The sequence below is a fragment of the Ursus americanus genome, chromosome 2 (assembly GCF_024610735.1).
Source record: "Ursus americanus isolate L20-20 chromosome 2, mUrsAme1.1.p, whole genome shotgun sequence".
Lineage (NCBI taxonomy): Eukaryota > Metazoa > Chordata > Mammalia > Carnivora > Ursidae > Ursus > Ursus americanus.
The window spans coordinates 775,531-788,426 of NC_142128.1; the positions used below are offsets into that span (position 1 = coordinate 775,531).

At 63.2% G+C, this 12,896-nt stretch overlaps 1 protein-coding gene across 5 annotated transcripts in view; it reads right to left on the reverse strand.

Annotated features, from left to right (window-relative positions):
* Nucleotides 1-1,725: 1,725 nt before the first annotated feature.
* Nucleotides 1,726-12,896, reverse strand: part of CHLSN (cholesin) — a 126,609-nt gene continuing 115,438 nt past the window's right edge. For all 5 annotated transcript variants that reach the window (XM_045813331.2, XM_045813330.2, XM_045813326.2 and 2 more), the window contains 2 exons: nt 7,430-7,511; nt 1,726-2,494 (listed from right to left, as the gene is read on the reverse strand). In XM_045813331.2, the coding sequence (XP_045669287.1) occupies nt 2,312-2,494; nt 7,430-7,511 (265 nt within the window). In that variant the 3' untranslated portion in view covers nt 1,726-2,311. The remainder of the gene's footprint in view (nt 2,495-7,429; nt 7,512-12,896) is intronic.

A 12,896-nucleotide genomic window follows, 5' to 3' on the forward strand; every position in this document is an offset into this window, starting at 1 on the left:
TCTCCACCGTATCCAGTAAGAGACAATGAGGACTTGGGACCCATCACATTTTCCTTTTCAGCTTGGCTTCCAGGAAACCCAGCGCTACGGTTCTTATAACCTTGATTCCTTAAAAAGAATCTGCCCTTTCTTTGCATCTATGGGTCTTCCTTTGTACGTCCAGTTCTCAGTGTCGTTTTCAGGATGGCTCCGTGCTTGGTCACGGTACGGCTGGCACCCTGACTGTCCATGTCCCCAGATCATTTTCAGGATGGCTCCGTGCTTGGTCACGGTACGGCTGGCACCCTGACTGTCCACGTCCCCAGATTATCTGTGGGGCCGTGATGCCCACACACTGGTCTGCTGATGGGCTCACAGACCTGCACCGACGTGTGGTTCTGAAGTGCTTCCCTGTTCGAGTTCTCACCTGAGGGATACCAGGGAGTCAGGACTTCTCATCTGTCTCCAAAGCCACCTGGGCCAAAGAGGGGTTGGGCCCACCCAGAACTGGACGCGTGCTCGTGAGTGTGATTGGGATTTCAGCTGCACCAGTGGGTGGGGGACAGGGCCAAATGCCCCCAGGGAGAGGCGGAGCATGTCCCCTTTCCATGGCGGTGCCACCGAGGTGTGGGTGTTGGGTGGGAGGTGGGGCAGCATGACCTTCAGAGCCCAGGAGTCTGGATTATGGGTGAGAAGAGGGGGGCCCCACGGACCAGCCCAGGCCCCTTTGGACGAGTGGGCCGCCCCGGGCCCAGGCACCCCGAAGCCCTACCCCGTCATTCAGAAGCACCCCTTGGCACGGGTGCTCCATGGTAAGGGAAGCTGAAGTCACAGCAGAAGCTGAGGCTGGGGACGGTGCTGGGAAGGAACACCTCAGGGAGCACAGCCGGCCCCAGGCCTTCTCCTGGAATCGGGGGTATACACACAGGCCTGAAGCCCGTGACTCCATTAGCACCGTGGTGCACAATATCAGCAGGTCGCCTCCACAGCTTCGTGGCGTTCTGGTTACCTACTGCACACGCCCCAGCAACAGGGTTTACAGACCTGCAACGTGAGCAAGACTCAGCGGGGACAGCTCACCTCTGCGTCACTCAGTGTCACCTGGGGCGGCTGCCGTCTGAAGACTCGCCATCACCTGAGCACCCCTCATGGCCCCCCACGTGGCCTCCCCAGGTGACGGGGGCTTCCCACATCACGGTGGCCAAGTCCCAGGGGCACGTGTCCCAAGGGCGCCAGCTGCCTCCTCCTCTTGCCCGTGCCCCAGGGGTCACACGGTGTCTCATCTGCTTCATCCCATGCTGGAAGCTGACCCACGTCCCAGGGACGGAGCGTCAAAGCCTCGGGGGATAAGTTTTAAGACCACCGCATATATCCCCCACCCTGTGATTCTCCACAGGTCCCTAGAAGCGAGGTCGTCCTGAAGGGCCTGCCGACTTTTCCCACCGTGGCGTGGGCTGCCGCGCTGAGTGACTTCCAGGGGGTCGACCTGCGCGCTCTTCGGGGAACAGGGCGAGCGTGTCCTGTGTCTGTGCACACAGCAGGGACGGCTGTGGGAGGGCAGCCAGTGTGATCACTGTCGACACCTGCCAACGGCAGGCCCGCAGAGCCAGTGCTCAGAGCCAACAGGCAGGAGCGCCACACGGGGAGCTTGCCGGGATGCCACCCCGGGAGCCTTGGCTCCGGCCCGACACACGCTCACTCTCAGGACAAGCTCTTCGCAGTTGGGACCGGCAAACGAGAACGGGATGCACAGAATAGGGCCGCAGACGACACGGGCCTGTTTTATTGAAAATGCAGCCATGTTTTCCCTGGGACTGGGCAGCAAGGCCCCAGCAGGGAGGTGGGGTGTGGGCGAGCCACAGCCCGGACCTGCCAGGGAACGTAGGCAGGTGACCTGGATGCGGTGGCCGGCACCGGAGGGGCTACCCTCACCCCCAACTGGGACAGACCACAGCTGGAGGGAAGGGCTGGCTCTGGTCAATCTCTAAGATGTTCCCAGTAAAAAAATAGACCTTTCCCTCAATAAGCAACCTCCCTGGGGGCTAGAGGGCCACTGGGAGGCCAGGAGGGCATCTCTAGGTTATGCCGGGGTGGCTACTTTCTGCTGTAAAGGGACGAAAACAGGTCATCATCTATACACTGTCTGGCCAAACAGAGTCAGTCCCCCCAAGGGTCAGGCGCCAGCAGGCACGGGGACTCAGCGCCTGGAAGCCCCGGGGCCCGCTGGCCGCTGACCTGCTGGTAATCCCGCCTGCCCCTCGTTGGGGCCCCACTGCTGAGCGGTGGCGGCCGGCTGTGTCCTAAGCGGCAGCGGTGGCCCGCTGGACACCCGCTAGGAGAGCAGCTGCAGCACCTGCCGGATGCGCTGGGTCTTCCCCGGCGGAAGGGGGTCCACGCCGCTGGCCTCGTCCAGCTCCTGCATCAGGGCTTCCGCCTTCTGCACTGTCACCTCCCGGGCGCGGCCCCTGAGCCCCTCCAGGTAGGCCAGCAGGGTGGAGAAGAGCTCATCGGGAACCTGGGAGGGCAAGAGGACGAGGGTGTCAGGGGCCGGGTGGGGTGGCGTGGGGCACGTGGACACTGAGCGGTGAGGAAACGAGGTGCTGCTCACAGCGTGGGCCCCAGCCTTCAGGCAGGGCTCCCGGCCCCGCAGCTGGCATCTCAGGCCGCACCCCTGCATCTGCAAGAGGACCCCCACGCCACACACCTGCTCCCGCTCTGTCCCCGTGCTGCAGGACCACAGGACTGGGGGAGGCAGGGAGGAGGGGCCAGCCTCCTGCAGCGACCCTCTCCCAGTCCTGGGCTGTTCCCTCCAAGGGCTTCAGGCTCGGCAGCCGTGGGTTCTCAACCCCCCCGAAATGCCACTAAGTAAACAGGAGACAGGTATGTTTGTGAGGAGAGATCTAGGGTAAAGAACAGAGGTGTGAGGGAGATGATGCTGATATGACCAAGTTCTGCTGCCGTCACCCCAGACTCCAGGCCCGGCTGGTCCGTCCAGAGCCAAGAGTGAAGGAACGGCCAGGTCCACTCAAGAAGCAGTCAGTGACTCCCACCTCTCGACTCCGACACCACAGCAGTGGGGCAGAGCACTGGCACAGACACCCAGGGCAAGGGACAGAGCGGGGCCCAGGCGGTGACCCCTCCACCCACGGTCAGCCGGTTCTGTCAAGGGCGCTGAGGCCACTCAACGGGGAAAGACCCGTTGCTCCAACGGATGCTGCTGGGCCCACGGGATGTCTCCGTGCGGAAGCAGGAAGCTGGACCCCTACCTCCCACCATCTTCAGACGTCAGCGCAGAACGGGGCAAAGACCTGCGAGTGTGAGTTAAAGCTATAAACTCTTAGAAAAAGCATCGCAGAAAACCCTCGTGACCTGCGATTAAGCAACAATTTCTTAGACGGGACACCAAGAGCACGAGCAGCTAAATAAACCCCAGATAAATGGATTTCATCCCAACGTTCTCGTGTGCGGTTATAGCTCAACTTAGAGCACACGGCAGTCATCCGCTAAGAGCAGCCCCCGGCCACTGACACAGCAGGCGCAAGGGCTCCAGTGTGGTGGGCTGCGCACAGGGGGAGGGTATGAGAGTTCACGGGCTGGGGGGGGGGAGCCTTCCCCACCGCACCCCACGGGCTGCCCCCTGCTTCCTCCCACGGGATGCCCCCAGCACAGGCTGTCCCCCCACCTCCACAGGCTGTCCCCCCACCTCCGGTTTCCTGTGTTGGCAGCCAAGCCTGTGTCCTGCAGCAAGACTAGAAGAGTCTATTCTGAATCTGAGGATGCAGGAGAGAAGACCCATGATCCCGAGCCCAGCCCATCAACCCACACGGAACCCACAGGCAGGTGCACAGGCCACTGGGCGCGTGCAGCCTTGGCACCCCCAAAGGGCACCACATCGGAGCAAAGTCTCTGATTCCAAAGTCAGAGGCCAAGCAAACAAACCAGAGACAACCTGGATAAAATAAAGGTTGTACAGAGAGAAGATGTCCAGACTGTACTGTTGCCATCCTTGGAGAAATTCGGCGATGCGATCCATCCGTAACGGGAACAAGGCGCTCCAAGAGGCACACCGCGGAGGGAAGCTGTGTCCTCATCCACAGGTGCCAGCGCCGTCCTTGCTGACCGCAGCCACGCTGGGCTGGTGGGCATTCCCCCGGCGCAGCGACGTGGGGCTCCGCTGCAGGTGCTCCCGGCCACCTGAACCGTCTGCTCTGCAGAAGCGTCTACGTGGACCCTCTGTCCACGCTGAAATGCGGCTGTCCCGTTACCGAGCTAGGAAGGTTCTCCATGCGTGGCAGCCTGGCTGCGGGACTTCCTCCCATGCCGTGGGTGGCTGTCTCACTCCTGTCTGTCCGTCTGTGTCACTGTGCTCGTGCAGCCGTGATTAAGGCACCTGTGCCCGACCCGAGGTCATGACGGGACAGCGTCAGCCCTGACATCCGTGGCTCTCACTTTAACTTTTGTTAGCGGTTGGGTGGGGTCACCTTCGTTATCTGACGTGTGGACGCCCAGTTGGCCCAGCGCGGCTTGTTGGGGACATACCCTTCCCCATCGACTGGCCTTGGCTCCCTCTTCCTCGGTGCGTCCTGAACGTGAGGGGCACTGCCAGGCTTTCCCTCCAGCTCCCTTGTCAGTCCGCCCCGCGGTTAGACCGGGCTTCTGGATCTGTCTCATCCCCTGAAACCAAATCTTGTATCCTGCTCCTGGAAGGAAGCACTTCTGAACACAGTGGGGCGTGTGCACACCCACGCACGCGCACACGTGCACACGCACTCACCCATGCCCTACGCAGGCAGGTGGCCGCTGTGAGGTCGGGCCTGTGTTTGCCTCTGCCTTGGGGGCTCAAAGCGAGGCCCCCGGGGGAGGCAGATGCCAGCCTGGTTCCTTCTACTCAGTGCGTTAGGAAGACTGGACACGTGTGGGACCGCAGAACAGTTCTGCCTCCTGTCATGGCCTCTGCTGTCCCGGCAGGCAGCACCGGAGGGCCGTTACTGCAACGGTCCCGCCAAGGAGCGTCCCGGCACTGTGCTGGGGGGTCACAGAGAGGCCCGAGTGTGGGCCACACAAGAGCCCGCAAAGGAGGGCCTGTCCAGGGTGGCGGAGCTGCTCTGGAGGGAGCCCGTGGGCAGGACAGTGGGAGGGCCACAAAGGGAAGTGTGAGGAGCACGGCTGACAGTGGGGCTGGGAGACAGCTGGACATAGGCCAGGATGCAGAGGCACCACTGTCCACAGAGTCTGGGGTCCAGAGCACCAAAGGATCCCCCAGCTTGCGCGCTGGGCTCCCATCCTGCCCCTGTTGTCCCCGCCCCACCCCGCTGAGCCACGCAGGCCTCAGGAGTGTCTGCTGAAGGAGGGCTAGGCCTTGTTGTCAGGATGACACACCAACAGCCAGCTTGGCCCTCTCCTCCCTTCCCGGCATCTGAGACGCCCCACCTGCCCCCCCAGGTCATAGTCAACCACTTGCGGCTCAGGGTTCTCCTCCACCCCACTGCCCGTGCTGGACCCCATATGAGCTCTGACCCTGACCTCAACAGGCTCACCACTGATCTGTCGATCCATCCTTCCATCCACTGGTTACTGCAGGCTCTCTGGAAAGCCCCTGGACACCACCAGTCCCCCAGCTGGGTTTTCAGATACACGTGCCCCATTTTCCGGGGCAGCCCAGGGAGACCTGAAGGGTCAGTGAGAGCTGACAAGCCTGGTCTTCATGGGGTTTGCGTTCCAGCAGGGCAGACGGGTAAGGAACTGGCAGGATGCTGGGAAGCAGCAAGGTGCCATGTCCACGCGCTGCGGGGAGGACGGTCCATTCAATGGACGGCGCACGTCCACATGCACAGGAACCCTAACTCACCACATACAAGCTTAACCCCAATCGGCCAAAGCCCTAAATGTAAGAACAAAACTAAAAAACTTACAAGAAAACAGACGTAATTTTCCTGACTTCAGGTTAGGCAATGATTTCTTAGTCATGACACGAAAAACGCAAACAACAAAAGAAAAAATAGAAAAATCAATCTTCATCAAAATGACAACGTGTCCCTAGCACAGCTCCCACGGCTGTGACGACTAGGTGGCCTCAAGGGGACGGGGCATGACCGGGAAGCAAGGGCCATCTGGACGCAGCAGTGGTTCCTGGGGCACCCTGGCCATCTCCCCCCAGGAAGCGGCTGCAGCGCCGGGAGCAGGCAGGGGGGTCGGCGGCACCGAGGCCCGTGTGCATAGCTCCCCGCTGGCTCCCCGTGTGTGATACCTGCTCCCGAGAGTGCTGGGGACCGTGCGTCCCCTGGGTCTGAGCTCCTGGGCACAGAAGTCCGGTGATGAGGGGGTGGGGGTGTGCTCCCAGCTGCGGCGAGTGGGGTGCTGGCACAGGGCTGTGCAGGACAGTGGGGTCACGGGGAAGGTATGTGGCGTTTTTGTCCCAGAGGGGGCTCTGCCGTGGGCCACACCACCGGCCCATGACTCCTACAGCAACCCTGGCCCGTGTGGACAGCTGCCCTCCCCCCCCATCGTGCCACACCCACAGCCTCGTTTCAGACTGTGGTTCTCAGGTGCTCCCTCTATGGAGGTCCCCCTGCCCCGTCACATGCACAGGGGCACTCTTGACCTCCGTGCCGCGGACCCACCACCGTTGTCATGAAAACTACTTGTCAAAACAAATGACGGGAGCAAGGGATGACGACCTGTGAGAAAACCCACACTGATACACAATCCACACCTGCCCCCAGCGTGCACACACCTGTCCCCGGCATGTCTACACACCTGCCCCCCGCAGCGTGCACACACCTCCCCCCCAGCATGTCTACACACCTGCCCCCCCAGCGTGCACACACCTCCCCCCCACATGTCTACACACCTGCCCCCCACATGTCTACACACCTGCCCCGGCATGTCTACACACCTGCTCCCAGCATGTCTACACACCTGTCCCCAGCATGTCTACACACCTGCCCCCAGCATGTCTACACACCTCCCCCCAGCATGTCTACACACCTGCCCCCAGCATGTCTACACACCTGCCCCCAGCATGTCTACACACCTCCCCCCAGCATGTCTACACACCTCCCCCCAGCATGTCTACACACCTGCCCTCAGCATGTCTACACACCTGCCCCCAGCATGTCTACACACCTCCCCCCAGCATGTCTACACACCTGTCCCCAGCATGTCTACACACCTGCCCCCCGCAGCGTGCACACACCTCCCCCCGGCATGTCTACACACCTCCCCCCGGCATGTCTACACACCTGTCCCCGCTGCGTGCACACACCTCCCCCCAGCATGTCTACACACCTCCCCCCAGCATGTCTACACACCTCCCCCCAGCATGTCTACACACCTGCCCCCACCGCATGCACACACCTCCCCACCAGCATGTCTACACACCTGCCCCCCCAGCGTGCACACACCTCCCCCCCAGCATGTCTACACATCTGCCCCCCCAGCGTGCACACACCTGGTCACTGTCGTACATGTGGAGCAATAGCCAGGTCTGCCTTGTCTTCTGAAATCTCCAGTTCTCATGCTTCTCGGCCCAGCTAGGAAGCAAGGACAGGATGTGTCAGGTGCCGGCAGGAGCAGCTGGAAAGGTCTGTGCAGCCCCCCGCCTCCCCAGTCAGAGGGCAGCAGACAAGGAGCAGGAGCAGAGGGGGCTCAGGGGCCTGGCACCGGGAGGACGCCTCACTTGCGCATGACTGTGAAGCCTCGGCCGGCGGGCCTGCCTCCACACGTACAGCGGATGGCACAGGGCTCTTTCTCCCAGCCCTACAGTGCCACGATTTTATGCCAACGTGCCCAGCTGGAATTCCGTGACATCAGCCATTCTTGCAAAGCCTTTATCGTGTGCTACGGCAGAGCCTGCCCACCAGAGTGCGGACAGCCTTTAAACCGAGAGCTGTGTGTGAAGGGTGACGGACAGCAAGCCAGGAGGAGCCAAGAACCCTGACCCGGAGGGCCCCACTGGTCTGGGCTGCTTGGATGTCAGGGACATAGAAAGAAACCCGGCCGCGCCAGCCCCGTGCCTCTGCTAGACCCGCCTGGCCTGCACCCTCTCGACTCAAAGGCCTCCGAGGGCCCAGGCTCCCCAGGCACCAAGGCCCTGGCAACAAAGCCAGCCTGCTCATCTGCAGCCCACCCTGGAGGGGCCGGAGGACGAGGAAGCAGGTAGCTCCAGGTGTCGGCGGAATCCCGTCAGGGTGGGCGGCTGCTCCGGCCAGGACGGCAGGGCCAGGCTCTCAGAGCTGAGCGGTGAACACAGGGCCAGAGGCTGGCATGTCAGGACTCGCGGCTGCCGGTGCCGTGGGGAGAAGGGCAGAGGGTGAGCCCCCAGGGGTGTGTGGCCGCTGCTCTCGGTGCAGCCTCACTGCCTCTACTCGGTGGAGCGGGGGGTGGGGTGGGGGACAGACAGCAGGGAGGGTCCAAGAGCTCCCGTTGGCTCCACAGCTCGTGGGGGCCAAGGTGGAAGCAGGCAATTCACTGCTGTGCTGTTTTACACACAATGTCCTGTGATGACAGAGCCCCAGAGCCCCGCCCCACGTCTGCCCAGAGACCACGGGCACTTCGTGTGGCAGCCACAGAGCAGGACCTGAGCCAGACTGGACTGTTGCTCCTGTCCTCCTAGGGGAGCAGACAGCACGGCCATGCCCGGACTCATAGCTTGACTCTACCACGTATCAGTGAGGCCTGGAGGCTGACTGACGGGCCCTCTCCGGGCAGCATGTTGGGGCCGGGACAGAGCCCGGCCCAGGCTCCTGCACCAGCATGTGCCGCACTCAGCGTGGGCCCCGGCAGAAGCGGGAGAGCAGAAACCAGAACAGTGGTCATTAGAGGAAGGGATGGAAGGAAGAAAGAGCCGCCAGGCCAGTGTGGTCTCTGGCTGGTCCCTGACGGTTATCCCAAGGGGCCCCCTCCCCCATGCTGGTCATCAAGTCACAGCCTCCGCCTCAAATTTCCCTCCATCGCCCGCTCCGTGGAAACAGAGTGCTCCTTTGCCAGACGGTCTGATGTGAAGAAGGTGCTGGAGAGACATGTCAGGATAACAGAGGAAGATTCTTCCATCCTGGTTCCAGCGAGGAACCCCCGGGAGTTGACGGACCACCGTGGCCCTGGCCAGACTGCCCACCAGCAGTCTTCCCGGCAAGTCCTGTGGTCTGGGCTCCTGTGACTTCTCTGCCATTTCGAGAGCCACAGCGGGGCCTCCTCCCAGGCCTGGGGGAGTGGCTGCCCCTTGACCTGCTCCTCCTGGGTCTCGAGTTCTCCACTCGCTAGCAAGCCCTCACTACACTTACTCATTCTTTGTAATGGACTCCCTGTGCACCCTGGCCCATCCCCCCACCCGAGGATGGCACATGACCTCACCCCAGGGCCTGTGGGGTCCCTCCTGGGCTGACAGAGGTGTGGCAGTACCGAGCTCTACTGCCTGGAACCTGGAGCTCTGTGGACCAGGCTCCCATCGTCGCCTCGTCGACAACATGGACGGGCTGTGTGCCCAAAGCAACACCCCCTGGCCAACGCCAGGGCTCCGGTCACCTGAGCCCCCAGGGAGTGCCGGAGCGACTTCAGATATGCCGAGTGGGCCCACAGGAAGCGAGGGGCCCCAGCTGGGGGCCCCCGAGCACGCCCAGAACAGGCAGAGAGGAGGCCTCCAGACAAGGATAATAAGGACAACGACAGGGAAGACGGTGACAGTGGACACAGACGAGCCAGCCTGCCTGTCGGGGTTCTTGCTCCACCCTGGAGACGACTCAGTGAGAGGCAGTGCCCTGCAGGGATGGAGAATCTGTATTTTGGGGAGCAGAGAAAGTGGGAGACTGGGGCCGGCAGGAAAGGAGTGGTGACCCAGGGCTGGGTAGGCTCCCTAGTGCACACCTCCCGAGGGTGTGCAGGGCCTAAGTGGCTCCTAGAGCACACGACTCTGGGCACCATGAGGTCACGGATGAAGGACGCTTCAATGCCCAGACGGGCAAGAGGCAGGCACAGTCACTGCCCAGGCCCCAAGCCCATGGCCAGCCAGAGGTGTGGTGCAAGAGGGGTGACAGGTGTGACAGCAGCTCAGAGGCTCTAGTCCATGGGGAGCTCACGGCTGACGCCCTGCCTGAGTCCCAGCATCAGGCAGATTCTGGAGCCCCTGAGCCCTCTGACCTCCACCAGACCCTCCCCCCACCGCAGCTCTCAGGGCAACCCTAAGAACCGCTCCCCAGACCGCACACACGCCAACTCCCACGTTCAAGCCTGACGCAGCAGTGGCCCCGTGCAGCAATCCCAGCTCCGTCTTTGTGGCAGAAATAAACCTTATCTCAGCTGACAAGAAGATCGATCCCGGCGTCTGGACTGGGATGAGGGTCCTCGGCTGTGATGCCGTGTGGCAGCCTCTTGCCTCCACAGGCAGGCCCTGAGCTGCTGGGGCTCCACACCCTGCCGACCCCCAGGTCCCACAGCACCACCACCCACTCGGGGGCCTCCACCCTGCCTCTGGCCTGCTGGTAGCCTGCCCAGGCAACTGACCCACAGTACGGCCTGCACTGGGGGTGGGGCTAAGGGGCTGGTGCACCACGATGGGGACAGGGCACCTCCGTCAGGGAAGGAGGAGCTGGAGGAGCTGATGGGGGCCGTGGCTCGTGCCTGTGCCCACAACCCCACCAGCCCACTGCAGATGTGCTCCGGGCCCCTCACTCTGCCCTGCCCCACTGGCCTGGCAGCACCGAGACTGTATCTGTCACACAGCACACCAGCACCGGCCATGTGCACACTGCAGCGCGGGGACGGCAACAGACACCACCGGCCGCATGCAGCAGCGGCCACGGAGCGTGGCACAGAGCGTGGTCTGCATTCCAGCTCGGTACTTTGCAGTCCCTGGTTCCAAGCTGCTGGAGTGCTGTCTGTAACGTGGGGCAGTAACACCTTCCTGTCCCAGTTTAATGGAGAGCGGGGACCCCTTGACGAGAATCACCGCTCTCAGCAGCTTTCCGACCCCTGCCGGCCTCAGCTGCACAGCCTGGCTGTGGCAGGGAAACGGGGCCCCAGCCACCCCTGGTGCAGCCCCATTCCCACGGGGTCGCCCCCTATGGCAACAGGCACAGCTGGCGGGGGCTCGTAGCCTCCTGCCAGGAGGCTGGTCCTGTCTGCCTGGGCAGACGGGGGGATCCCCTGGACAAGGAGAGAGCCTATCTCCCTGCCCCCAGCCCAGCAAGGGGCTGCGGCCCACACCACCGGCAGCCTGGTGCAAGGCCTCAGGAGGAGGGGATGCTGGCCACCTCGGCTCCGGGCTGAGACGTGCCACAGGTGCCCAGGGGCACCCCCAGGGCTCCCGCAAGGGTGCAGGGGCCACACTGGCATTCCACGTGCCGCACAAGGCACAGCTCCATCTGTACAGTGCCTGCCACTATCAAGCCCAGGGTGGGGAGGACTGGGCCACAGGAGCCCATGTGGGCTGGAGGCGAGGCTGGAAGCGAGGACAGGCTGCTGACCAGAGCGTGGACGGCGTCCCTGGGCTGGTCTCTAGGTAATGGGGACAGTCTGGACAGGGCAGTCGCCACTGAGGTGACAACCAGGGAGCTGGCACTCCACACGGCGGAGTCAAGATTGGGCCCCAGCCCTCGCTCCTGCCTTCCACACACGGTGCACACGGAGAGCGGCCACAAGCACTGCAGGCCTCCTGGCCTGTCCTTACTGCCGGCCCGCCCCAGTCAGGCTCCGTCTGTGTCCTGCTATACAGCCCGGGGTCCACACCGTCTCCAGAGCTGACCCATGACCCTGCCTAGGAGCACGTCGGCCGGGCGGGCAGGCTCACACGAACGTGCGCTGGCTCTCGGAGCGGCAAGGGCAGGGGGGTGGCGTCAGCTCTGAGCTCAGAGGACGCTGGTGGCATTGACAATGCTGAACCCCCGCACCAGGCAGACCTCACTGACCGGGGAAACGTGCGCTGAGATAAGAAGTGTGCGGACCTGAGAAGGGTCCCTGGTTGGTGACAGCAGGCATGGCGCACCCCTCCGCACCCACGACATGCATGCAGCCGAGCCACCCCAGCCTCTGCTAGGTACCTGTGGGCCTGGGTCTCCCCCCAGCGGCCCTGCCGAGTCTGGGGAGGCCAGGAGCGCTGTGCCGGCCACCTGGTCGCAGCGAATGGGGATTCCCCAGCCCCGTCCCGGACCCCGCTCCTAGCCCTTCTGCTGACAACTGCGGAGGAGCGCGCCCAGGTAACACTAGCGATGGGGACCGGACTCCCTAGGGGAGCTGGTTCCGGCACACCCCCACTGTGCCCAGTAGCCAAGAGTGCAGAGGACATGAAGGGCCCAGGTTGCACAGAATCACATGTCCTTACGGCTGATGACCAGGGCCAGGGGATGGGGACTCCTGACCGCGGTCCAGGCCGCCGCTCTCTGGCCAGGTGCTCTGAGGGCGCAGTGAAGGAGGAGAGGGGCAGACAGCGCTCCGAGAGCCCACCCACAGCCCTCTTCCCAGCCCGCAGGTGGGCTCCGGAGAATTCCTGCCCCCAGCAGGGCCATGGCAGGGCCTTCTGGTGCTCCGCAGACGAGCAGGTGGAGGTTCAAGAGCCAGCGGGCAGCTGTCCTCCCAGGAGCACTCCATCTTCCTCACGGAGTCCATCCCGTGACCCTCTAGGGAGGAGCCAAGCGGGGGCAGCCCCGCAGCCCACGGCATTCTCTGGATTTCCGGCTCAACGCGGTTCAGGACACCAGCGAAGGGCACAGCGCGACACCACCCCGCACCGGCTAGGAGGGCCGTCCTCAGAGCCCGGCTGGCGGGGCTGTAAATACCTCAGCCGCTGTGTGTCTGTGGCCCCTCCCACACCACAGTCACCAGCAACCCCAGTCCTAGGCTGTGCCCGAGACGAAGGAAAACACGACCACACAGAATCCCGCACACGGACACACACCACAGCAGCAGCCACGACGGCCACGTGGCCT